Genomic DNA, 25,754 nt, shown 5'->3' with positions numbered 1-25,754 from the left:
TGTCACTCTCTGTTCTAGAACGTTTGTATTAAAGGGCCTCGAAGGGACTATGCTGACAAAATGATCAAAATGATCAAAATCACCAAAATCACACTGATGATGCCATCTGATTACTAGCCACTATACACATGCAGTAGAATACGAGTACGATAATACGGCAATACAGATAATCATAGGGGCTTTACTTTACTTTACTCTACTCTACCCTTATCATCACTACTTGGCCTGCACTTGGCCTCCACTTGGCTCCTCCCACTTGGCCTACGAACACTTGAGTCACTTGGAGTCTCATACAGTATATTATATACCAGTACTACAAATTAACAAACTATTCTCTGCTCAAGCCAGGGTGTATCTTCAATGCTATCATACTATCATACAAGGCTCGCCAAAACCGCTATGCTCAAGATCTCCCACGGCCACATAATGCATTAATGTCAAATACAGCCACATCGACGAGGTCCAAGGTCCACACTTCTACCACCTCCATCTCCATCTCTGTCTCCATTTCCGTCTCCATTTCCGTCTCCATCGTCTAGCACGCACATCCCTCTTGTGACTGGTTCGAGTTGTTGATGTTCACATCGATCACTGCACGAGCGGGTTAGAAACACTCCAAGATCCAAGTACACCCCTCCTTTGGGGGCCCTCCGAAGACTCACTTTGGTTCCCAGCAGCCGCAGCACTGTCCGCCCCCTCCATTCCCGGCAAAGCCTGAGCAATCCTCCTGAACAGGTTCTTAACGTTATGCCCAACCTTCGCGCTCGTCTCGATGAACATCAGGTTGTTCTTCTTCGCCTCCTCCTCGCCCTGCTGCGTCGTCACCTCGCGCTTATCGTTCAAATCGGTCTTGTTTCCCACCAAGACAATGATGACATCGTTCCCGCGCTCGCCCCGGACGTCGTCTACCCATTTACGTGTGTTCTGGAACGACTTCGCATCTGGGATTCGAGGTTAGTATCGCCCCTTCCTTCATATTTGTCAAGACCGGGGAAGTTGTACATACTGGAGATATCGTAGACCACCACTGCAACACTTGAATCGCGTATGTACGAAGGAATCAAACTGCGGAAACGCTCCTGCCCAGCCGTATCCCATAGTTGTAAACGGACTGTTCGGTCCTCAAGGTACATAGTCTACCGCCATTGTCAATACATCTGCATTTCATCCAGCTGGGGTTTCGGGTCCGTACTTTTGATAAGAAGTCGATACCGATCGTGGCTTGGTACATATTGTCGAACGAATCGTACATGAACCGTGTTATTAAGGAGGTCTTGCCAACTGCGCCATCAGGTTAACACAAATGCTGCCGCCTATGGATGTAATATTCGCATACCACTTTGCTCGCCGAGAAACACCAACCTGAGAGCGATCTGTTAGCATTCTATCGATGGTGAGAAGCATAATCCAATCCACCTACTTGAACTTCTTCAACGGGTTGTTGTATGAACTACCCGGAGCCTGCGCCATCTTGGCGGTTTCTCTTGCTGTCTGGCTCGAGGAGCTGCGCTGTTTCGTGGCGGTGTGGGGGAATAAAAAATATGTACAAATGTGAATCAAACAGCAGTCAGGCTTGCGTGCGAAAAGTTGTAATTGGAACAAAGAAACCCAATATCGATGAAGTCAGGAGTATATCACTCTCCCACTCCCGCTTCTGTCCTGTTCCATTCAATGGGCGCAGTATGCCAAGGCAAATACTCCATCGGGTCTAGTGTCCCCCGCTATCGGAAAAACATGTGACCGATTGACGTCCATTTTTTGTGGGGTCCTTTACGAAAATATACTCGTGTAGTGGGAAGTTTTGGATATGGGAAGTGTTGGATTAGCAACTTTCGAAAATCTCACACAACAATTTCGTAAAGATGCCAATCATCAAAAGAGCAGCCGCTGCGCCGGAAGCGCCTCAGCAGCACAACCAGAAATCCAGGAAGGGAAAGAAGGCCTGGAGGAAGAATGTCGACGTTACAGAGATTGACGCTGGTCTCGAGGCCGCTCGTGATGAAGTTATCAAAGGGTATATACTTTCCAAACAGCAACTTAACATACAAATTTACTAATACTCCACAGTGGTATAATCAGCGAGAAGAAATCCGACGACCTCTTCATGCTCGATGTCGACGGCGACGCCTCAATCGCGAAGAAATTTCTCAAAGCCTCCAAGCCCCTCAAAGCCGACGAGATCATTGCCCAACGCTCCGCCGTCCCCTCCGTATCCATGAGGAAGCGCCCCGGCGACAAGACCACCAACGGCATCGCCGACGCCAAGCGCCAGCGCACCTCCTACGTCTCCCACAAGGAACTCACCCGCCTCCGCAACATCATGGCAGGGAAAGGAACCCAATCCGTCGTCGAGGTCACCGACCCTGCCTTCGATCCCTGGTCCGAGGCCGCCGATGCACAAGCTCTAGTCGTGGACGAGCGCTTCACCTTCCTCCCAAAGGCGCAGAAGAAGGTCGCACCGAGTACCCTGAAACAAAAGCCCATCTCCCTCGCTGCCTCCGGAAAGGCCGTCCCAGCTGTGTCCGCACCCGCTGGCGGATACTCCTACAACCCCGTCTACACCGAGTACGAGCAGCGTCTCATCGCGGCCGGTGATAAAGAGCTCGAGGCCGAGAAGAAGCGTCTCGCTACCACGGAAGCAGAGCGTGTTCGCGCTGAAGCATCCGCCAAATCCGCCGCTGAAGCCGTAGCAGCTGAGGCTCGCGCAGAGCTCTCCGAATGGGACGAGGAGTCCGCATGGGAGGGACTCGAGTCCGGCGCCGAGGATACGCGGGTCAGCGCCAAGCGCCCCGAGCGCAAGACGCAGCAGCAGCGCAACAAGATCCAGCGCCGCAAGGAGGAGGAGCGGAAGCAGAAGATGCTAGCGAACAATAAGAAGCGGAACGAGCAGGCGCAGCATATCAAGAAGATTGCTAAGTCTGTGGAGGAGGCGGAGGAGGCGAGGGCGATGGCGCTGGCTGTGCAGGCGGAGAATGCGGATGATGAGTCCGAGGGGGAGGATTTGGAGTTAAGGCGGAGGAAGTTGGGGAAGTTGCCGTTGCCGGAGAAGGAGCTGGAGTTGGTGTTGCCGGATGAGTTGACGGAGAGCTTGAGGCTGTTGAAGCCGGAGGGGAATGCGCTGAAGGAGAGGTATAGAAGTTTGCTTGTTAGGGGTAAGGTGGAGGGCAGGAAGAGGATCAGCTTTGCGAAGCAGGCGAAGAGGAAGGTTACTGAGAAGTGGACGCATAAGGACTTTATGCTCCATTAGACTTGGGGTGGATGTAAGGGTAACGGGAACATTGTCGGCGTTTTGTTACATACACTTATGATTATCGGGAATTAAAAATGCAGCGACTTATTTCTGATAATTAATTTATCTCTTGAATGGTTTTCAGTGACAACACCCCGCTTTTGTCTCAACATGGAACTGGCTCTCTTTGCCAACAGCGTTGGTGCCACCTGACAGATATCTTAAATCTTGAAGGCTCCCGCTCACGGCAAGTAATGTGCAAATATTTTAAAGTAGCTTTCGCTCATCGTCCATTAAATTACCGTTCTCTTATGCTGTTGACTGTGAAAGTCCTTAACGCCCACCAACTACGACAACCCAACCTTTATGTACATATCCTATCTTCACACCCAATCTCCCCAGTCTAACGCCCCGCGGACAATTTGAGTCACACTTCATTCTCCAGACAAGAACCCTACATCGGGCCTTGGGTCTGAATCCTCATCGGTGGCGGTCCAGTACCGCTTCTAGCCCTCTGCTCCCTCAACGACGTCCCCGGCAACACATTATTGCTCACAAACTTCTGGTTCGCGCTCCTCGCCCACTCCTCATCCTCCGCGCGCCCACCAACCCACCAGTTCGTCCCAATAGCCGTCATCGCACGACCAAGCTTTCCCTTCCATCCCGCACCCAACGGCGCACCCTCCGCAAAAGGCGTCTCCAACTTATCATCCGCGCCATCCATGTGGAGGTGCGGGCGCTGCGAAGACTTCGCCGAGAGATATTGGCGCAGAACCTGTCGCGCGAAGGAGAAAAGAACAAGTGCGAAGTAGATACGGACAAGGGTGAGGAAAACGATGATGAGGATGCTGGGCACGGACTCGCTGATCGCGGCGCCGCTCGCGAGACTGGGGCTGCCGCCAGCGGCTGCGGCGGCGTCGGTGATGCCGGAGGCGTCGGAGCCGGTGAAGCCTGCGGTGTCGTTCATGGTTTCGCTGCCGGGCGCGTCGATCTCGGCGTCCTTGGCGGCGGCGCTAAGGGTGAGGAACCAGGTGCCTGCGAAGACTGCGGTGTATGCTCCGTTCAGGATCGTGTCGATGAGATAGAAGTAGGCGAGGGAGAGACACTGGAGGGGAGACGATTTGCGGATATGTGGCATGAGTGTGATGAGTATGACGAGCGCGATGAGAGAGTACAGGTACATCGAGAACTGGAGGAAGGAGAGTCGGTAGCCGGTGACGAGGGCGAGGATTCCGTAGAAGCCGGCGAGCTTATTGAAGAGGAGGGAGAGCGAGATCATTTCTGCGCCGAAGCGGAGGGAGGTTATGAAGAGGAAGGACTATGCGCTGTTAGACTGGAGGTAACGGACATGGTGGAACCTGGGGAGAGGGCTTACTCGAGGGCGAGGTAGGGCGAGCCATGACGGGGCCATGGTGACGGTAGTGTTCGGATATCGTGGGGAAGAGTCTCTAGTCGAAAAGAAAGGGATTCACTCGTTAGAGAGAAACGACTAGGTATCCCAGAGGAGTGGCAGTGAAGTTGGAGTGGATAGGGTTTTGCTAGGCGTGGATGAAGGTTTATTGAAGGCCGCGACGACGATGATTTCGGGGGATGGTGAAGGGGTTGATTAGATTAGATTGTACTAAACTTTCCTTTCCATGCTGAGTAAGCAGCGCCTCTCCATTGAACCCCTGCTTCCAGCTTTCAGCACGCGACCACTGGGGTCTGAGGAACTACACACAAATATATAATATATACGTTAGATTATTTTACTATTAACATTAAATTATACTAACTACTACACTCACGCCATTTTCGTCTCATTTGCAACTTCAAGTAAAAAGTTATTCCATTATCACGTGATTGTTGCCTGCGAATCTCGATGAAGCATTTGGCTTCGGCCAATATAACCCAATCAAATCCGATAAATATAATGGCGTCTCAGGACTCACCCAGCCAGAAGGCACATTACTCACCCCCGTGGAACAATGTCACCATTATCGGCATTGCAGGCAGCTCCGGCTCCGGAAAATCCAGCCTGTCACGAGCGATCCTCTCCGCACTGAACCTGCCATGGGTGGCTATAGTCGGCCTCGATTCCTTTTACAAGCCTCTGAACGAAGAGGACCATGCCAAGGCTCATAGAAATGAGCTAGATTTAGATGCTCCAGAAGCGATCGACTTTGATCTTCTGGTTGAGCTGCTCCAGGACCTGAAACATGGGTAAGCCTTATCAAAGTTCTGTCGCAGCGCTTGCTGACAACGATTTTCTCAGACGGCGGGCAGAAATCCCAATATATTCCTTTAATAACCATCAGCGAGAATCAAAAACCACGTCACTGTATAGCCCTCATGTGTTGGTCCTTGAGGGTATCCTGGCATTGCATGATCCTCGTGTTCTTGAGTTACTTGATATGAAGGTTTGTTACTTTAATGTTGGAAGGGAATAGTTTGATGCTGATATCGTAGATATTTTGCGAAGCGGACGCCGATACCTGCTTATCTCGAAGATGTGAGAGAAAACAGGCCCCTTTGGGAGATTTGTTTTACTAACTGAGAATTTCAATCAGTGCTTCGAGATATTGCAGAACGAGGAAGAGATGCTGAGGGCTGCATCAAGCAATGGTTTGCCTTTGTGAAGCCAAACTTCGAGAGATTTGTCGAACCCCAACGGAAGGTAGCAGATATTATTGTACCGAGGGGTATCGAAAATACCGTTGCGATCAGTAAGTTCCTGATTATAGCTAATCATGCCCCAGATCCTGTTGGAAACAAACCACCCTTTCATACCAAGCAGCAGTTCCAGAATATACTTGCAACGGTGGGAATCAAACCATGACTTACTGACATGACTTAGCTATGGTGACGCAATATATCGAAAGGAAACTGATCGAGAAGTCCAAGGCACACAGGGCGGAGTTGAAAAAGCTCGGGTCTAACTGCGAGAATGAGCCGTTAGCAAGCAGTGTTGCAGTTTTGGAACAAACATCTCAGCTGAAAGGAATCAGCACCATCATCCAGGATATGGATACATCGCCTGAGGACTTCATTTTCTACTTTGACCGCATCGCCACCCTGTTGATTGAGCAGTAAGTTATAGATACTTTTGTCAGGCAGTTGCAGCATCACGCTAACCCAAACAGCGCGCTAAATAACACTAATTTCGGAGTAAAGACGATAGAGACGCCTACGAAGCATGTTTACAATGGATACCAACGAAACGGTGAACCCAGCGCCGTGGTTATCCTACGCGCTGGTGCTGCTTTCGAGACCGGCCTGAAGAGAGTGATACCAGACTGCAAAACTGGCCGCATTCTCATCCAATCAAACATCAGAACTGGCGAGCCAGAGTTACACTATCAAAAGCTTCCGATCGGTATCCAGACCCAGGATTGTGTACTACTCCTGGATCCACAGATGTCAAGTGGCGGTGCTGCCCTGATGTCCGTACAAGTTTTACTTGACCACGGAGTGGCGGAAGAGCGAATTGTTTTCGTTACTTACTTTGCAGGAAAGATGGGACTGAATCGTCTCACGAAAGTATTTCCACTTGTGAAAGTGGTTGTCTGCGAAATCGTTGCGGATTATGAGCCGCGTTGGATTGAGAAGCGTTACTTCCGCTGTTAAGAAACTCGTGGAATATCTTCGAATACTATTTTACAAATTTATGGTCTGGTGCTTTATCGACTTATTTTGGATGGGATGACATTGGGCGTGGCATGGGGCGGTCCCCTATTCAGATTCGTGCCACCGGCACTAAACAGTCAACATGGCAACACCCCAACTGAAAATATATATATCAACCTGCAACATAACAGGCTTCTTACGATTTGACAGCTCGGACTATTCGGTTTAGGGGAAGGCGCATTGCCTGGTATGGGACTGCTGAACCCACACAGCTCAGTATAAATGGGGTGCGTAAGTGGATACCTGCGTCGATGGGGTGCGAAATTGGAACAATGCGTCGATTTTTACTTCAACCACCATATAAATTTATAGGCTAAAATTTATAAGATATCTTTACAGTGGTTTGATAGGTCAGGCGACACATGTTCTGAGCACCCCATGGTTCCTAATGCTCAGGCCAGGAAGGTACACATTATACTGCCTTACACTGCTTGGGTTACATGTTTGGAACTGCCCATGATTGCGTAACAAGAGTTATCATCTTCCTGCGCAAGGAGCTCTTAATTAGCTAAGTACCCCAAGGATGTGAGCTATTGCCCCTATATAAGGGGGTGATTCACCCCTTTCACTCTTTTCCTCCTTTTCACTTTGTTTCCTTCTCAAAAACACACTCGTTGGATATCAACTATATCGTGCCACTACTTTCTTCCCACCGAACAATTCCAAGATGAAGTCCTTCAAATTGGCTCTCACAGTTACCGCTGTCTGCGGTTTCCTCGTGTCGGCCGCTCCGGCGGCTGTGTGTGAGGATGGACTCGTCTCAATCGAGGGAGGTTCCCAGCATGCGGCCAGATGTGTTCCCATCCAGGCCTTCCGTCAGGTGTCCGTGAGGGAAGACAATGAGGAGGCGAATGTCATCGAGCCCCGCGGTGGTGAGTCTCTTCTGCCTTTGAACAAACGACTGCCTTACTTTGGCAAGGTATAGTTAGAGTTTTGTCAGCGCTGACGCCCATCAGGCCACAAGGACGATCACGACGACGAGTGCAGAGATCACAAGGACAGGGATGACTGCAAGCGCCGCAAGAAGGACAAGCACAGGAAGAAGAAGGGCAAGAAGGGGAGGAAGGGCAAGAAGGGCAAGAAGGAGAAGTGCGAGAAGGAGCCCAAGCATCCCGATTGCCGCGACGAGCACGACCGCGATCACGACCGCGATCACGATCGTGATCACGATGACCACAAGCATGATGACTGCCACGAGGACTCCAAGGAGGAAAGGTGCAGGCACCGCAATGAACACCACGACGACCGCCACGGTGACCGCCATGGAGACCGTAAGGGCGATCGCCACGGTCATCGCAAGGGTGGCCGCAAGGGCCATCACGAGGGTCACCACGATGGCCACCACGAGGGCGATCACAAGGGTGACCACCATGGTGAAGATTGCCCAGAGGAGTTCAGGGGCAGACCTGAATGCCCTTGGTTCAAAAAGCACGATGAGTGCGAAAGAGAGCCACACCACCCTCACTGCAAGAAGGATAAGAAGGAGCACTGAATACACAGTGTTCGTATATCCTAGTCCTTGCAGCCGCTGGAGCAGCGCCATGGTCAAAGGGAATACATGTCAATGTCACTAGGATGTACAAAATAACATCTAAATAATAATATATATATACGAAAATAAAATTTCAAGCCTGAATTCTTTGGTCTTCGCTATAAACAAGAAACATAATGTCAGTGTTCGGCAGATCATGATCCAGATCTGATCTGGAGCCCTCCCAGGTCAGATCATGATCTATCTCAGATTTGACAGGTAGATCAGATCATGATCCAGATCTTTAAAAAAATGAGGCTTAAAATAGTATAATAATAGATCTAATTACTCCTCCCTTTCGTCATCGGCGTCTTCGGCTTCGCTCTCTTCAGTATCTAGTATATGACCCCAGTCTCGTAAGCAGAGTAAATATCGTAGTGTTTCAGGAGAGAGCCTATTCCTCTTCTTCGTCAGAATATCAGCTCCATTACTAAAGACCCGCTCTGACGGAGCTGATGTTGCGGGAATTGCTAAGTGGTCTCGAGCAATTGCAGCAATAATTGGATACTGATACTGCTTTGCCGCCCAATATTTGAGAATATCTGTTGCTGGACCTGGCCGGGGCTCAACAAGCCAGCGCTTCCATTCTGGTTCTTGGTAGATACTATGAGAAATATATAAATCGTCGTCGGAGTCAGGTTCTGTAGGTAATTGTGGTAAATTAGCTTCAGCATCCCTCTGCTCTTCTTCGAGGAAGTATTAGCGGTCTCTGTACTGAATAAAAACGTCATGGAACTGCTGCTTTACTCTATTCCGTTTGACTTCTTCAGTATTACTTGGCTAAAGACTATTAAATACGTTGAGATTCATGCGCGGATCACAAATCGTAGCTACCCCTGAATGACTCCATCGATGATTTGTAGCAAGCGTATAATACTCATTAAGCTTCTTAGAAGCAGCGATACAAGCTAGACTAATTGTTAATGATATACCAACCTCATTCTATAGAGCCTTAAGCTTCTTTATCATCTTTAGATACTGAGGAATTGCAAAGTTAAGCGTTGGATATGCACTTGCTTGAAGCTTCTACGACGGCTTAACGAATATATAGAAGAAGTTCTAAAGAGCGTAAAGTGTTATCCAATCCTCTGGTATAAGAGCAATATCTCTCATACTTAGATCCATTTGCTGAGTAGCACAGATTGCTGTAATTAGGGTCTGTAGCTTGATGACGGCTGAAACTATGTCGTACGTTGAGTTCTACCGGACTGGCATATTAAGTGATAATTGTAGCTTCTTTAGACCAGCAGCAATAGTCTGCTTTTGAAGAGCATCTTTCCATTACCTTCGATTCCTAAATACGTAGATATGCCTTCGTAGCTTACCAAGGGTATTCTTGACTTCAATATTGCTTTTAGACGAGCTTGTTGGAATCCGTGCAGCTCCTTGCTCACACCGATAACTTTCAGCTTGCTCAGCAGGAGCAGCTTTTAAAGTCTTAAGAGCATCTTAAACAGCGATATTGATGATATGGGCTATACATCGTACGTCTCCTTCCTTGACTCTAAATGTCCATGGCTGTTGCGTCGTCACTTCCTAGTCTCTAGCTATTTTCTCATATTCCGTAAGCATAACAGTATTAGCTGAAGCGTTGTCTCTTGTACAGGTAAAGACAGCTCCTATAATACCCATATCATCTATTACAAGTGCCAATTGTTGAGCTAGATATTCGCCGCTGTGGATAGGCTCTTGAAGATGTATAACGTCGAGTACTTTAGACTTCTGCTGCCATTTATCGTTGATCTAGTGTGCTGTAATAGCAGCGTAGTCTGTATAATTCCGTGCAGACCATGCATCCGTTGTTATTGATATCCGGCCTCCTCTCTTAATATGAGAATTAAGCTCGAGTTGTAGCTGGCCTCGGTGGTATGAGAACTGACGCTAAAGTTCTCGGTGTAGCGTACGAGTAGATATTGATATAGTCGTTAGGCTTAAGAATTGAACTAATTCACGGAACGAACAGCTTTCAACAAGGCGTATCGATAGATTATTTGACACAATAAACTGTAGTAATAACTCCTTATATCTCAAAGGATTACTAGACTGCTTTGAAATAGCTAATGGGCGTGGGTTGAAGAACGATGATGTACTACTTGACGTACTAGACGACTGTCTATTCTCATTTTTAAGGGCATATGATACTGTTGGATGCTTCAAAGAGTAATGCCTCCATAAATTACCCGTTGACAGTAGCTGTAGTCCTTAAACTGTTGAATAGTTACAGTTTGGTTGTAGGCATGCCATCCTTATAGTTGGAGGCTGAGTATCAAGTATTTCCCGACGATATAAGCCCTTTGTAAATAGCTTCGAAGACGTTAGTGGTAGTACCACTGTTGGATGTCGAAGTATATCAGATAACGATACATCAACTGCCTCGACTGAAGGCTGAATAGGGGTATGTTGAGGTATAAGAAGTGGTAACAATGGCTCTTCTATTTGAGAATAGCTCTCATGATCTGGCGGTAAATCTGATAACTCAGAGTCGCTCATTGTGATAGTAGTAATCGTCATAATATGGAATTTAGACTGGGTATTACAGATTTAATTCTACGTCTACTGTGTGGCCTTGGCAACTCTTGGTAACTCTTGGCAATGATCTGTATAATCTAGATCATGATCTGGATCAGCTCAGGTCATCCAAAATCACGACAGATCAGGTCTGATCCAGATCATGATCTGGATCAGCTCAGGTCATCATCGATCTGTGCCGAACACTGCATAATGTAGGCTTGCTTAATGTCGCAGGTTTCAGTGAACTGGGCTCCTGTCTAATATGGTCAGAACAACGTCGAATGCTACAATTTCGCTGGAATGGAATCATCAGAACGGGAGCGTCCTTGGAGGAAGGGGGGGACAGGCTCCTGGCCATCTGTCAGGAGAGTCTCTCGTAAAAGCTAGCAATAATAGTAGCATCCACACAAACCAATGTAACCATCTTTACAACCCTCACATTTGACATCGTTGCTACGTGATCATCGTAAGACCTCTTCTTACCCCTCTCTTATAGGTAGCCTCGTATCACAGAGCTACTACAATGCTTAGCGTAAATATTTGGATACCTCCTCACTCTCGTAAAATAGTTGCTGCAGCCTGTCCGATCTCCGCTTTTCTTCTTCTGCGGTCTTCTTCACCCAGCCCTTCTTTTTCTTACCCTTTTCATTATCCCTCTCTTTCCCGGTTTTTGCTTGATCAACACCTCGACTTAATTCTAGTACATCGCGCTTCGGCTTCGGCATTGTGGCGCCTATACCCAGCTTGTCATTCTTCTCTTTGGCCTTGATTGGATATCGTATCCCTTCTCCATGGGCGCCAAGGCCTGTCCTGGCATCAGGGTCCCAGCCTTGGTCACGTAACATGCGGACACCGGTCCTATGCCGTGATAGAGAGGAGGGTGGATGGGAGTGCGGGAGACTGAGCTGATGAGCGAGAAGTGCAGCGTGAGGAGTCGATGAAGGAATTGGAGGAATGGGAAGGGAACATGTCTCGCATATTTGCGGTTCAGTTTCTGCTAAACTTGTATCTGTCTTCGATTTTTGCTTCTCCAAACCATCAGAAGACTGTGACTGTGGAAGGACAAGACCTAGATAAGTCTTGCTAACGCTGTGGCCGTACGATGTGGCGGACTTGCTGGTGGCGGTTGTCGTTTCGCTCGACCGAACAAACTGTACGCGCTTGCGCTTCAGGCCTGCTCCAAAGGCGCGTTGATCCTGGAGGGGTATCGTGTATTCCTCCTCATCTGAATTTGACATCACGCCGTAATATATATGGTCGTAGGACAGGACGATAACAGGAGGAGGTGACGTTGAGATATGGTGCGGCAACATCGAAGGCCTTCCAAGTGGCGCTAAATTACCCCAGGTTTCGCTAGTGTAAATACCTAAATATAGTCCACAAACGTCATGTTGGCCTTGCCTGGTTTCCGAGATTTTTATTTACGCGTACCTACCCCCGCCACCACGACAAAAAAGCCAGCTGATATTTAATTCCCAGACCGGTACCTCACAGTCACTGGAAGGTGCACATGCTATAAGGGCCAAGTTAGGAGTTCATCTATTTGCGCCCATGCCCGCCTCTCCGACTTGTTATTGAGCGCGTTGACCCTACCCTTCGACCGCCGACAAGATGATTATCCCGCTTATAGCAGAGGCAATATTCAATGGCATATCTTTTGATATTGACTACTGGAATATTCTAAAGATCGTCGCACTCGTTGCGGTCATTGTGTTGGTGAAGCTGTACTGTCGGGGGGCAACAAACCTCGCGGAACGACAGCTGCATTCGAAAGTAGTGATAGTAACGGTTCGGCTGCCTACCCACAAGAGAGTAAAACACACATGCTAATTAGAATACAGGGAGGTACAACCGGTATTGGTGCTGAGACGACACTCGGTCTGGCCCAGCGAGGCGCTCAAATCGTTCTCCTCACCCGCCAGCCGGCATCAGATCCCTTTATTGTCGACTACATCGAAGACCTCCGAACGCGCACAAACAACGAGTTAATATATGCGGAGCAAGTTGACCTTGCCTCGACCCACAGTATACGAAAGTTTGCCACGAAATGGATTGACAATGCGCCGCCTCGGCGACTTGACATGATCGTCCTCTGTGCCGCCAGCCAAACACCTCCAGGAAAACCAATGGCTCTGACGAATGAAGGAATCGAAGAGACATGGATGGTCAACTATCTGGCTAATTTCCATCTGTTGAGTATCTTGAGCCCTGCGATACGAGCACAGCCTCCGGACAGAGACGTGCGGATTCTCTTCACAACTTGCTCGAGTTATATCTCATCCCCGGTGTTGGAAGATGGAGAAGAAGCCCTTGACGCCAAAAAGTGGAGCCCAGGGAAGGCCTATGCGCGAAGCAAGCTGGCCCTGATGGTATTTGGCCAGGCATTCCAGAAGCATCTGGATGCATACAAACGCCCAGACGGCCTTCCCATGAATGCTCGTGTCGTATTCGTTGACCCTGGATATTCACGGACTTCTGGAATGCGACGTTGGTTAAGTAGGGGCACATTGTGGGGGCTGGCACTCTATGTGCTCCTGTGGCACCAAGCCTGGCTTTTCTTGAAGAGTGCCGAGCAAGGAGCGCAGAGTTTACTGTATGCAGCTATGGATGTGACTTTGGGGAGGGGCAACGGAGGCAAGTTAATCAAAGAGTGTATAGAAGTCGATTTGGCGAGGAAAGATGTTAGGGATGAAGAGACTGCGAAAAAGCTTTGGCAAGCGAGCGAGAAGCTGATTGAGCGAGTCGAGAGAGAAGAGGCAGTTAAGAGAGCATTAAAGAAGAAGGAGATGGCTGAGCAAGAGGTTGCGCAAGAGGATGTTGGAAAAGGGTCTGGCACCGATGCAGGAAATGTGGCGGAGAAGACGGCGTCAGGGAACAAAAAGTCCAAATCGAAGAAGAGCAAGAAGGCCGCTGCATGACGTTCTGCTGGTTAGGGCTTGCACATATCTCGCCCAAGGATATATTCACGTAGACAGCGAGTCAAATTTAGAAAGTTATGATGATTGAGCTATTGTTTGATTTAAAGTAAGGTCGCCTATGTCAGTACCCGTGAATCGCTGCGGCGGTTATAGTTCCATCGATGGATAACCCGCGTGTTGAGAATGATAAAAGAGAGAATATTTCGGTGGCAAAACCTATGTTGTCTGTATGGTAAACGGCCATATGGAAAGAATATTGGAAACTGAAACCCCCCTTCCTCCTCCCCGACCATTTATTCCCAGAAAACGAGAATAGCCAGCCACCTTTCAATTGCAGAAAATTGAAACTCCCGCCTTCTCGCCACCTCTCTCAATAATCAATCAAAAGAAACCCCTCCCCAGGCCACTCGCCCACTCGGCACCTTCCTCAATGATCGACGAAATGAAACTCCTTCTCGAACCACTCGCCACTCGGCGCTCTCCTCAATGACCGATCCAACGAAACCTCTTCCCCGAACACGCGCCCACTCAGCGCCCTCTTCGGCAATCGATGGACCGAAGCCCCTTCGTAAGCCACTCAGCTACTCGGCAATCTCCTCAGCGACCTGGCCCTCGTCTTCATAGTCCCCGTCACTTTCCGCCTCGCTTTCATAATCCGCGACCACCTGCGTGATTCCATCGTCACCTTTCACCAAGTGACCGAATAAGCTCGCCATTTCTTCAATACTCAGTGGATCAAGGGGCTTTCCGGCCTCTATCATGACTCCGTCAATCTCAGCCATCTTCTCCTTCTGCATGTTTAGGATTCGCATGTCGACTGTGTTCTTCACAACAAATCGAGCAACATGAGTTTCCTTCATTTGCCCAATCCGGAAGATACGACCAAATGCTTGCTGTTCCACAGAGTCTATGAGATGCGTCAGTTACTCTGGGTAGTTAATCAGCGAAGGACGACTGCTTACGGTTCCACCAGGGGTCGATGGTGATGCATCGATTGGCGCATTTCAGGTTCAAACCCACTCCGCCACATTTCAGAACAGCGATCATGATCTTGATTTTCTTATCAGTGTGGAATTGCTCAACTGCATGGGTTCGTTGTTTCATGTTCATATCGCCCTGGATCATGTGTTAGCTATACCTGCTTGTGGCTACGAATCTGACAGATAAATCTATAGGATGGGTACAGAAATCCGTGGAAACGGGTTGACAAGACCTACAGTGAAATATACGTGGCCCCAGCGCTCCTTCTCGCAGAGCAAACCCACGATCCTTGTCATCATTCGAAATTGCGTGAATACTATTTTCAGTTAGTCAGCACGGAAGGCCAAAAATGGGGAATGTTCTTACCCAAGATTTTATCATCTGGTGCCTCATGTACCCAATGGAGAATTTGAGCCTTGAGGGCAATGGTTTTGGCGCTCGGCAGAAGCTTTTTAGGGTTTTCGATGCATGTTTTTAGCCACTCTGAGTCCTTGATGTGTGGCTTATAGTTTGCATCTTTTCTTCTGAAAGTTTGTGTGGTGGGTTGGCCTGATGAAGGATCTGAACGTTCAGAGCCAGCACCGTCATCGCTACCTCTTGAATCAGGGTTTCTCCACGGCTCATAATGCTCGAATATTTTCTCGCACTTTGGGCAAGCCGTATAATCGAACTCCAACGTAGCCGCCTGTGCGTGTATGTTTCCCTCAAGGCAGGCCCTGCAGAATATGTGTCCGCAGTCTGTCTTAACAGGGTCCTGAGGTAGGTCTGAGCAAAGAATGCAAACGATGCGGGCATAGATCTTTTCGTGATCAGCCTCACTGAGAAACCCTTCGAAATCGAACTTGTTTCCAAAGTCAGAACGCCCGAATGAAACACTGTCACCGCTTTGCTTCGGTTCGTTGTTTGTTGCAGGCTTTGAAGTCCAGAGTTCGATTTGCTCATAAATTGGACGTTTGTCTTTCTTAAGACGCTTTAGCCTGAGCTTAAGCCCCAGCAAATCCTCGGCATCGAACAGGTCCTTGATGCATCTCTCAAGCAGAAAAGGATGGGATGCGGCTTGCCTGAGCCTCAGAAGCTGTGTCAAATATAGCCCATAGTTTTTTTCGGCCGTCCCTGCCTTGAAGTGGTTGTTCATCATTCCCCGGAAACGGTCTTCCAATGTGCGATAGATTGCCCTCTCCACTCCGCTGAGATTCAAAATCTGCAGAGAAGGATGAATTGGCGGCAACTGAACCAAAGGACGTCCAAGTATTGTGGATCCAATTGTTCGCCTCCTATTATTGATTAGCCCACGTACACTCCGGTATTACTTTTCTACTCACATCATAATCACACTAAGCATGACATTCAGTCTCTTAGTTGAATCGTTGGCATCAGGATCTCCAAAGTTTTTCTTGAAAACAGGGAAAGTGCTTGCCCAGTTCATGCGAAGAAAGCGAAAATATGGATAGAGCTCGTTGAGGCTGTTTAAGACGGGAGTGCCTGAAAGAGCCCATCGGTAAGTTGAGTCCAGCTTGTGGCAAGCTATTGAAGTCCGTGATCTATAATTTTTGATCGCCTGAGCTTCATCCAGGACAATTCGATACCATTTGACTCGCTGTAAGTCGCCTTTCAGGGAATCGCGATTATTGGCCCACTCATCCTCTCCCAATAGACTTGCATCAGCCTTGTCTTCCACAGAGCTTGGAAACGGCCAGCTATTCGCAACTTCTGTAAAGCTCGTCAACACAATATCACAGTCTGAGAGAATGTTGGTAGATATTCTTGAAGACGATTTATAAGGCATGACTTTTTGGAATATCTTCTCGTCGACATGCACTTTAATTTCGGCCTCCCACTGTGAAAGTAAGCTTGCCGGGACTACTATGAGCGTAGCCTTTCTCATCTCTGCGATGTCCTCTTCTGCCGGCGGATTTCCTACCATCGTGGCCAAAGTCGACACAGTCTTCCCAAGACCCATAGCATCCGCCAATAGACCCCCATGAGGCCGATCCAAGGAAAGCTCACGTCTAACCATCCAATCTGCTGCCAGTAGCTGGTGATGGTACAGTGGCGTCTTCATGCCGACCAGAAGCCATTTCCCATTTTTCGCTTTGACTCGCCCATGACCAAATGATTTCGATGCTTCATTCAATGTATTTCTCTCATTTTTTGCTCTGTTAGCGTCATAATCTCGAGGGATGCTGCTGAGAAGTTCTCTCAGCTGACTGGCCTTATTGTTTGTGATGATATCAGGACCTTCTTCAACATCGCCTTGTTCCATGCGCTCCTTGATAGTATCGCTTTGAATGAGGCTTGCCAGGAGCTTCTGTACTGTATCATCAACTTCTGGCCATTTATTTCTCATCCTGCTTTTATAGGTGGTTTTGTGGACGCCTGTGGGAACAGTGCCTGGCTGCTTCCTGCTTTTCTTTGGTGCACGACCTCTATTTCCAGCAGCTTCTGTCTTTGCAGCTTGCTTTGAGCTATGGACGTCTCGTGCTGTCCTCTTTACGGTTTTTTTCCGTGGTGGTTTCGCTTGGCCTCCAGCCGTCACCAGTAGTGGTTCGCTTTGAGAAGTGAAATCTGGAAGCCCTTCCGCCATCTCAGGGTATATTCCGGCATCATCATCGTCGCTCATGGGATCGACATGCATGTCAGCTGTTCCTATGCTTAGCCCAGAGGATGATTTGCCTTTTTGCAGCCGTCGGGATGCAGTGTGGAGGCGCTGGCTGGCTTGGAGGTACTCCAGCTGTTGGCTACCAGTCAATTCTCCGTTGTTCCTCTCCCTTGCCTCTTCCAGAGCGTTCATGTTCCTCAATAGAGCCTCTCGTTCATCGGTGCTACTTCCATCATTATCCGCGTCCATCCAGGAATGGTCTTCCTCGTTGTGATCTGCATTTTCTGTGAATGGAATCTCCCCATGAAATGATCCGGTGCTGGGGTTTGATCTTTGGATCTTTACCCTGCCGCTTCCATCAAAGATGGATTCCGTCCCCGATTTCCGTTTGAGTAAAATCTCCCGTCTCATGGCCTCCTGTGCCAAACGAATGCGTTGATTTGGGTCATGGCCGTTCAAGTGTGGGTTGGGAACTTGAGGATGGTTGATGGGTTCTTCAGTGTGACCCTGCATTCTTATGTCGTCGTCAGGATCTGGGGTTACGAATAAACCCCCTCTTGGCGGCCTTTCATCTTCGATATCTTCGCCACTTGATAGACCTTGGCTGGGTTGGGTGGTCGGTGGAGTATGACGTTCTGTTCCAGATTGTTCCATCGTGACAGAAATCCTGCGATGAAAGAGGTACCCTTCGAAGTCGGGCCCCAAATGGCAGTGACGGGACAAGAGTAACGGTAAAAGCTGCCTGGGCGGAGACCAGCTTGTGGTGTTGTAAGAGACCCGGAGTTCAGAGGAAACAGTGATAGGACTGGAGGCCCAGATCTTATCACTAATGAGAAATCAGGTAATAGCTAGAAAAAAGGTGAGCAGTATAAGAGGATCTACCACAAAGGTAAATTCATTGGGAGCCAGTAATTGGAAATAAACAGAGAGGGTTGAAGATTTGACTTGTTTCGCAAGTCCAAGGGTAGAAACCGAGAGAAATAGCACCGTGGCAGCAATAAAAAGCAAAATAATTTGAAGAGAAAGAATTTTACTACAGTTGTTGAGCTAAAATGATCTTTGGATATCACATTGATAAATTTTAGTTCAAACTCAACGTGAATGAAGTGTTGTGCGAAAGGTGCAAGCACTATTATAATAGGGAGATGCTGGAGGATATATCTCTGCACTCCATTACTAGGCCCATAAGAGCCAACTCCTGGCATCAGTAACTACTTGGGATGTGAATCGCTTCAAGTAATTCCTGGCGTGAATTGGGTAGCTAGTGAGTTTGAGGTGACAATTATGGTGATCTCTCTCGTTTTGTAGCTCAAACGTGAGATTAAGCTTTGACGCTAACGGCCGCCTACCTAACCCCGCCATGTGCTATCTCAAACATGTCACCTCTCACAGCATACTCGCATGGAAAGACCGCGCCATTCGTTCAGATAAATTGAATTTAACCACTCGCTCGAAACCGCTATGCCAATAAACAACCAGCTCGAACTGTAGAAAAAGCCTCACGCCAAACATCCACTGCAGCCCCGCGAAGCAATGGATCTCATCGACCCCACCACTTCCACCCGCCTCCCTCCCGACTCCATCCAGCGCATCCTCTTCCTCTCTCCCACCGTCCATGTCTACAACCCCCCTCCCCCAGCATCCAGCAAGGGCCACATTGCCGCATCATGGACCTCTCCCGTGTCGCGCCAGATCTTCACCGCCCGCCTCCGCATCCTCGAAACCGCGATACCTACCCCCCAAGGCGGCGAGAAGCTGAAGGCTGATATCCTGCTCGAGGATCCGAAGACAGGAGAGCTGTTTGCGGCGGCGCCGTATACGACGCCGGCTGTGGTGGAGCAGGTGGCGGACTCGAGTCGGTTCTTTGCTGTCAGGGTCCAAGACCCCAGTGGGAGGAAAGCAGGGTTGGGAATTGGGTTTGAGGAGAGGTCGGATGCTTTTGACTTCAGTGTTGCGCTGCAGGAAATTCGCAAGACACTTGGCCTTGATGTCGTGGCTGGAGACCCGCGTAGGCCTGCGAAGAAGGATGCAGATGCTAGCAAAGTGGAACGCGACTTCAGCCTCAAGGAAGGGCAGACTATAACTGTGAACCTTGGTGGAAAGACAGGCAAGGGCAGGAGATCTTTGGGCGCATCATCGAGCGGCGGTGGCAGCGAATCCTCTTCTGGTGGAGGGTTTTCATTGCCACCACCGCCGAATGCACAAGCGGGTTTCCTACCCCCTCCTCCAAGTGCCCAGGATGTGAAGGCGCAGAAAAGGCTAAGCCAGACGCAAACTCCGCCTGCACCTGGTTCAATCGGGGATCTTGGATTCGATGATGGGGAATTTGGCGAATTTCAGTGACGAAGAAACGAGAGTTAATTGGAGCGGATGAATATGTGCTGTTACTATTGTAAATATACCCAAGACAACAAATATGCAATACAGTACAAGCGCGCTTCTCATTCCATCGTGTCTTCGAGCACATGTATGCTAATTGACCGATCCACCAGTCATTTCCGGCGAGCATCCTGGAGAATAATAACCCAGGTACTGGGGACAGTCGCCTCCCCATGAGCTGGAGCCTAAATCCGGCATGCTCATGCTGCTCTGCGCTCTTCTACGACCTGCTGCAACCTCAACCATTGAATCCGATCTTGCCACCCGCACTGGCTTGTGCTCCATCGCATCAGCCCCCGAGATTCGAGACATATTCCAGTCGCTGGAGCTGTCAACCGGAACTGGAAACTGCCAGTCATTGCAACCTATGATCCCACCACCTTCCGTCGATGCTGGCGGAGTAACCATCACATACCCCGGCGGTGATACCTGCTGGACCCATCCCTGACCACCATAATATCCTTGTAGCTGGCCTTCATACTGAACCTGTTGACCATTCCACGAAACCACATCAGCTCCATTCCAACCCCCCCAAGCATTCCTACCCATTCCCCCCTCTACCCTCGCCTCCGCTCCAAAGCCACCCCCCATCCCCCTCTCCCTCTCCACCCTCCACCACCTCTCCCTCTGCTGAATCACCAGCGTCACCTCCCCCAACCTCTGCAAAATCCTCTTCTCCTGCCTCACACTCACATCCGCCGCATGTCTCTTCGCCTCCAAATCCCTCCTGATCAATTTCCTCTCCTTCCCGCGCGTCGGCGGCCCCGATGCCATCCGCGCATTGAGGTCCGCGATGACTGTGAGGAGTGCTGTCGCGCGGACGTCTTCCCGCTGTAGGGATGAGAGGAGGTACGCACGCTCGGCGAGGATGGAGTTCATGGCCTGGAAATGGTGGTCTGGGGAGAAAGAAGGGGTGGGGATGAAGGGACCGCTGTGGTGGTTTGGTGTGGGGGGTTGGTAGGGGGGTGGGCGCGGGCGGTGGCGGGGGACATATGTGTTTGTGAAGTGGGGGTTGGCTTGGAAGCGGCTGTTTCGTCTTTGGTATCTGTTGGCCATTTGAGCGGAGTTGATCGTGCAAGACGTAAAGAGCAGGTGGGCAGCGCGCATTAGATGTACTTACAAGCTTCTGTGGATATATAAATAAACAAGGGATAAAGGCCGTGTGCAACGAATTATTCTCTAGTTTTCAAGAATATCTGGGAAGGCCGGGCTGTTTCTAGAAGAGGGAGCATGGGCCTTCGATGAGACCAATGGTCTAGGTGCTCTTGAGTATGCACAGAAGCCCGCGCAACGGAGCCTTGTGGAAAGAAAACTCAAAGCCAAATATAACTCTCAACAAAGGAGAACATAGCCATCTTACGCTAAGGCACTGTGCCGCAATCTGCAACAAACAAAGGACGTGAACAAGTAAAGTGTAGCAACTAGAAGTATGTCTCTTTAGTGTACATATTGACATACTCTGATAGGGATGAAATATGTCTTGGTGAAGTATAGTGAGAGAGAGAGTTTTAGCACAGCAAACGCAACCACAGCAGTGACACTTCGAAAACAGAGTTTCTTTGTCCGCAATATTGATCTATTTCTGCTGTTTAGGCCAGAATCTAAATATATGCCTGTCATCCATACCAATGGTTGCTCCTATTTCTCTTTTCTGGCGCAGTACATATTCTTGTGCTGCGTTCTGCCAGCAGCCCCGTAGAGAACATCACAGCCGCTGTGAAACCGTAGACACACCTACCCCTTTCAACAAAACTACTCTGACAGGTCTCCATCCCCAAATCAAAAGGTCATCATATCTGCAGCATAATTAGCGACAATCGACTCATTTAGAACACCCGAACATACCTCGGCCAAAAAGCGCTCGCTTCGCCCAATCCATAGCCAACAGCAACCTCGTTCTGATACTGACACTCTGTGCGAAATAAACACTCCTCCAGGCATAAACTGCCCACAAGCCACCCAATACATTCCATCCTCCACCGAGATCAAACACTGCGCTATTCCCAAGATACGCCAAGCTACCAAGGTGATGATACTTGAAGGATTTATACACAGCATCGTCCAAATCGCCATCGCGCACCTCGTTCATTGTCAAGCCCGGCGCAGCGCGCGCCATTTTGTTGAACTTATGAGCTAGGTACTGGCCCTGTTGGTGTGCGCGTTGGGCGGTGGCGGGGAGCGAAGTGAGCGTTTTATCAATCTGCATCAGCAGTTCGCGCATTTCGCCGAACTCGAGAGTTCCAGACTGATCCTTGTCGTAGGCCTCGAAGAGCTTATCTAGGCGCTTCAGATGTTCCGAGGCTTGTGGGAATTGGCGCCGAATGCGGCGTCCAACTTTGATCCACTCGTCGAATTCGATATGCATTGTTTTGGGATCTTTTCCCTTCTCATAGGCTAGGTTGTTGAGGAAGGAGACGAGGTTTTCCGCGACATTGTTTTGGACGGTGGAACAGTCGCCGATGGCGTAGACATCTCCCAATGGTGCGCCGATGAGTCGGAGGTGAGAGTCGGTTTCTAGAGCACGTTTATTCTTTTGGTTGTCACCGAGGGTTTGGGCGACGTTTTTGGAAAAGTCTGTCTGTGATACACCTGTAGACCATAGACAGAAGCCCATGGGGAGTTCCTTAGTTATAGTCTCTCCATTCTCATCCTGTTGTGTGAAGAGAATTTTGTCAGGCCTGACTTCTTTCACGCGAGAGTTGGTGAGAACTTGGACTTGGTCGCGAGAAAAGCGGTCTTCGGCGTACTTTGACACTGCTTCGTCGTAAGTGTTCAAGATGTGGCCTCGAGACTGGATAAGATGTACCGACACTTCATTGCGAATAAGTCGGGGAAAGTATTGTGTCAGGTCCTCGTTGAGAAGATCGAACAACTCAGCAGCAAATTCGACACCTGTTGGGCCGCCACCACAAACAACGAACGAAAGAAGGCGCTTTCGCTCTTCTTCAGATGTAGTAGGAAGACTGGCAGCTTCGAGGTTGTTTAGAATCTTGTGCTTAATTTTCCGAGCGTCGTCGAGGTCTTTCAGAAAGTTGCAGTTATCAAGGCCCTTGACGCCATAGGGATTCGTTGTTGATCCCACGCCAATGACAAGCTTGTCGTATGGCAGGTAGAAGTGGGTTCTTTTCCCATCTGCGCCAACCTGAGACACTTCAACCAACTTCTCTGAAAACTCGACACCTTCGGCGCGAGCTTTGATGAAGTGGCCCTTGATATCGGAGACGATTCGTCGTATAGGCTCAGCAAGAGAACGCAGTTCCAGCGTTCCCACAGTCGCAGACGGCAGCATAGGCGTAAATAAGAAGTAATTTGTCGGCGAGATCAGAGTAATATGGTAGTCCTCGACTCTCAATTCCTTGATCAAAGCCACGCTTCCCCATCCGCCTCCCAGTATAACCAGTCTCGGCTTGTTCTGCTGGCGCTCCATATCAGCGTCGTCCTCATCGTCCATGAGAACCTCAGCAATGGGTAAGTTCTTCGGACCGCCGAGTTTGGGGTTCAGGGCTAGATCGGATATCTGAATGTCCCTGTGTGAGAGGTCTTCCCTATAAGTCGACGCATCGTACAGGAAGAAGCTGATGATACCGGCTGACGCAACCGTCACCGAAATGCCCAACCATGCCGCGGCTCTGTACACGAAATTGAGGGTTCTCGACCTGATTTTCAGTACCTGCTTGCCTGGCGACAATAGAATTGGTGTATGAGAGAGGTGTCGCCAATTGGAGCTTCTCAGCGCGCCAGCAACCTGTGGCCGCTTTCGCAAGGTATGCGGTCCTCTCGAGACTTGAGATGCATATTGAATCGCGCGTCCCCTAGCTGATGGTAGCTGCCGGAGAGCTCGGGCTCTTAATATCGCAGCATTGTTTGGAGAGACGAGGGACGCGATGCGAGGTGATCGGAGCATGGTCCTGAGGTCTTTGACCGGAAACGACCGACAAACATAAGAATCAAAACGGCTCTATTGCGCGCTAAACATCAATGCCAGATATTGGGGAATCTGGGTGTTATTGACAAGCTGGTGAAGTTTGACAACGAATGGAATATTTGGCTGAGCCGCGTTTTGGGACCGGATTGGCCGGTCGAATACCAGTTGTTGGTTGACCTTGACAGGGACGCTAACATCAGTACCAATGACGTCGGGGTCTGTCTCGGTGCAACAATCCCCCGGCAAATCGGCACAGAACGAGTTCCTGAGTGAGTTCCTGTGCGGCATTTCATGGATTTCGACAGACATATGTATCACTCACAATTCAAAGACAAGGTTCAATTTGTTATAAATTTGTATTGTTCTCGTTGAAATCAATCCTGAAACGCCTTGCAATATTATACTACACATGTAGCTTCCCACTGTGACCATTGCACTATCAGAACGCCTCTTCATCAGATCATTAGTAAGTTGTATTACACGGTCATAGGCTCATATGTATCATTGCACGGCTCTGTCCGCACCTGGAACATCTCCGCCGAGGGCAAGGTCAAGCTGCTCTGGCAAGGTTATCTTTGCATCCTTGGACGCCCCTTCGGCCCACGAGCGCAATTTTACGAGGTTTCGTATCGCAGCATTACGTCTTTGGCCTTGGCTGGCCAGGATGGCTTCGTTAACTCTGTCAGCGACTTTCTTTCGAAGGTCAGGGTGTAGCAATTCGGCGAGCTGTGGCTCAAGTTGATCTGGAGGGAAGATCAAGAGCGCCATTGTCCTCTCCAGGTCTTCGAGGAAGGCCGGGTTGTTCGGCGCTTTGGGCGCGAGCTGGGTGGTAGCAAAGGTCAAGGCAGGACCAATGCTTCCGCCTGGCGTCAATGAACTTTCCCGAATGAGCTCAATGAGCTGCAGACGAAGTAAGGCAAAGTGGAGCGAAACATCCGAGTCAAGAATCTGATTACAATGTTAGAACAGGTCCTGATCTAGTGTAATGTAATGAAGTAAAGGGATTTGGTTTTGCTCATACTGAGGACTGAAGTATGGTTTGTTTTTCTCATCAACGACCCGAAGGCTATATGCGTGGTGCATGAAACAATAATCATCGCAAAGGGAGAGGAAGTATGAAATAAGTGCTGTCACTAACCTGAGGGTTGAGCTCGTTGATTGCTTCAATGGCATTCTGTATACTGCCAAGGTGGATGTCATGCTGTATTCTGTTGCGAAGAATCACTGAATCTTGTTGTTTCGCAGGGTTCAGATTAGCCTCCTTGGAGAACCTCTCAGCAGCAGTTGGATAGCCTTCCGCAGTAAGATAATCAAGTATCAAAACATTGAGATCACTATTGTCACCAACGTTAGTATACTGGGACTTTCATTGGCAGTGATCCTCGTTCAAACACGTGTAGTTGAGGGCGGTTTTCAGAAACAACTTATAAGTTTTCCACATTCGAAATTTCTCGGAGAGATTCCCAGTTGATTGAAACTCATCATATGATGCCCACGAGATGAAGGTGCTGTGAACGGACAGAAGAAGAATCTTGACATACCTTTTAGACGGTTTGACATCTTCCATACGTGACTCGAAGCCAGCTGTAGACATCGCTTTAGCTCCTCTGAAGGCCTGCACCAGTTAGCGTGCGATGGCAGGTTCTCGCTGAAGAACCAACCATCTTCCTAGCTTTATGACTGCCTCATCTGTGAGATGATGTGCCTTTGAGCAGTGTCCAGCACCGATGGGCCACCTGATTCAATGCTTTAAATCCGTGGACAAGGTTGCTTTAAACCACCTTCAAGTAACTGACCGTTCTTGGTAGACTGGGCTACGAAAGAAGGTAGAAAAATTCTTGATGTGAAGAATAAGTTGGAGAGAGAGGAAGGAAGAAGTTTTCGTCGACGAGATATACTCTTAGCTGGAAATACGCGAGATTCTACGGTAGACGGTACAGAAACCTGGACCCAACCCCACCATTCGGCGCTATTCCGAATTGGAGCTACCTACAAAAGGAACACTAACCAACAAT

At 49.1% G+C, this 25,754-nt stretch overlaps 11 protein-coding genes across 11 annotated transcripts; 5 read left to right on the top strand and 6 right to left on the bottom strand.

The window, feature by feature from the left end:
* Positions 1-285: 285 nt before the first annotated feature.
* RAB6B (Ras- protein Rab-6B) lies at positions 286-1,635 on the bottom strand. Its single transcript, XM_018278281.2, has 6 exons — positions 1,421-1,635; positions 1,337-1,362; positions 1,193-1,281; positions 1,007-1,136; positions 663-941; positions 286-591 (listed from the first exon to the last, which is right to left on the bottom strand). The coding sequence occupies exons 1-6, from the start codon at positions 1,468-1,470 to the stop codon at positions 536-538; spliced, it is 630 nt and encodes a 209-aa protein (XP_018126981.1). The 5' UTR covers positions 1,471-1,635; the 3' UTR covers positions 286-535.
* Positions 1,636-1,706: 71 nt separating this feature from the next.
* Positions 1,707-3,334, top strand: VE01_08861 (uncharacterized protein). Its single transcript, XM_018278280.2, has 2 exons — positions 1,707-2,014; positions 2,068-3,334. Exons 1-2 carry the CDS (start codon positions 1,863-1,865, stop codon positions 3,245-3,247), a joined length of 1,332 nt encoding a protein of 443 aa, XP_018126967.1. The 5' UTR covers positions 1,707-1,862; the 3' UTR covers positions 3,248-3,334.
* A 32-nt stretch (positions 3,335-3,366) lies between these two features.
* VE01_08860 (uncharacterized protein) lies at positions 3,367-4,809 on the bottom strand. The gene is made up of 2 exons (XM_018278279.2): positions 4,605-4,809; positions 3,367-4,547 (listed from the first exon to the last, which is right to left on the bottom strand). Exons 1-2 carry the CDS (start codon positions 4,638-4,640, stop codon positions 3,684-3,686), a joined length of 900 nt encoding a protein of 299 aa, XP_018126968.1. The 5' UTR covers positions 4,641-4,809; the 3' UTR covers positions 3,367-3,683.
* Positions 4,810-5,141: 332 nt separating this feature from the next.
* On the top strand, positions 5,142-6,835 carry URK1 (Uridine kinase; the record flags this gene model as incomplete). The annotated part of the gene is made up of 6 exons (XM_018278278.1): positions 5,142-5,431; positions 5,484-5,628; positions 5,678-5,720; positions 5,779-5,934; positions 6,066-6,297; positions 6,352-6,835. The coding sequence occupies 6 exons, from the start codon at positions 5,142-5,144 to the stop codon at positions 6,833-6,835; spliced, it is 1,350 nt and encodes a 449-aa protein (XP_018126918.1).
* Positions 6,836-7,562: 727 nt separating this feature from the next.
* VE01_08858 (uncharacterized protein) lies at positions 7,563-8,387 on the top strand (the record flags this gene model as incomplete). Its single annotated transcript, XM_018278277.1, has 2 exons — positions 7,563-7,767; positions 7,852-8,387. The coding sequence occupies 2 exons, from the start codon at positions 7,563-7,565 to the stop codon at positions 8,385-8,387; spliced, it is 741 nt and encodes a 246-aa protein (XP_018126917.1).
* A 4,161-nt stretch (positions 8,388-12,548) lies between these two features.
* On the top strand, positions 12,549-13,855 carry VE01_08857 (uncharacterized protein; the record flags this gene model as incomplete). The annotated part of the gene is made up of 2 exons (XM_018278276.1): positions 12,549-12,725; positions 12,779-13,855. 2 exons carry the CDS (start codon positions 12,549-12,551, stop codon positions 13,853-13,855), a joined length of 1,254 nt encoding a protein of 417 aa, XP_018126924.1.
* A 421-nt stretch (positions 13,856-14,276) lies between these two features.
* On the bottom strand, positions 14,277-18,116 carry VE01_08856 (uncharacterized protein). Its single transcript, XM_018278275.2, has 5 exons — positions 16,159-18,116; positions 15,203-16,110; positions 15,073-15,152; positions 14,818-14,971; positions 14,277-14,762 (listed from the first exon to the last, which is right to left on the bottom strand). Exons 1-5 carry the CDS (start codon positions 18,087-18,089, stop codon positions 14,437-14,439), a joined length of 3,399 nt encoding a protein of 1,132 aa, XP_018126923.1. The 5' UTR covers positions 18,090-18,116; the 3' UTR covers positions 14,277-14,436.
* A 708-nt stretch (positions 18,117-18,824) lies between these two features.
* On the top strand, positions 18,825-19,870 carry VE01_08855 (uncharacterized protein). Its single transcript, XM_018278274.2, has one exon. It carries the CDS (start codon positions 18,969-18,971, stop codon positions 19,776-19,778), a length of 810 nt encoding a protein of 269 aa, XP_018126926.1. The 5' UTR covers positions 18,825-18,968; the 3' UTR covers positions 19,779-19,870.
* On the bottom strand, positions 19,803-20,862 carry VE01_08854 (uncharacterized protein). Its single transcript, XM_018278273.2, has one exon. It carries the CDS (start codon positions 20,691-20,693, stop codon positions 19,908-19,910), a length of 786 nt encoding a protein of 261 aa, XP_018126925.1. The 5' UTR covers positions 20,694-20,862; the 3' UTR covers positions 19,803-19,907.
* Positions 20,863-21,157: 295 nt separating this feature from the next.
* Positions 21,158-24,017, bottom strand: VE01_08853 (uncharacterized protein). Its single transcript, XM_018278272.2, has 2 exons — positions 21,660-24,017; positions 21,158-21,610 (listed from the first exon to the last, which is right to left on the bottom strand). The coding sequence occupies exons 1-2, from the start codon at positions 23,716-23,718 to the stop codon at positions 21,594-21,596; spliced, it is 2,076 nt and encodes a 691-aa protein (XP_018126920.1). The 5' UTR covers positions 23,719-24,017; the 3' UTR covers positions 21,158-21,593.
* VE01_08852 (uncharacterized protein) lies at positions 24,006-25,581 on the bottom strand. The gene is made up of 4 exons (XM_059464013.1): positions 25,401-25,581; positions 25,281-25,354; positions 24,878-25,073; positions 24,006-24,687 (listed from the first exon to the last, which is right to left on the bottom strand). The coding sequence occupies exons 1-4, from the start codon at positions 25,401-25,403 to the stop codon at positions 24,241-24,243; spliced, it is 720 nt and encodes a 239-aa protein (XP_059319389.1). The 5' UTR covers positions 25,404-25,581; the 3' UTR covers positions 24,006-24,240.
* Between the last annotated feature and the right edge of the window lie 173 nt (positions 25,582-25,754).

This window comes from Pseudogymnoascus verrucosus (assembly GCF_001662655.1).
Source record: "Pseudogymnoascus verrucosus strain UAMH 10579 unplaced genomic scaffold scaffold_51, whole genome shotgun sequence".
In the NCBI taxonomy this organism is placed as follows: domain Eukaryota; kingdom Fungi; phylum Ascomycota; class Leotiomycetes; order Thelebolales; family Thelebolaceae; genus Pseudogymnoascus; species Pseudogymnoascus verrucosus.
This window is presented reverse-complemented; position numbering and strand designations above follow the sequence as displayed.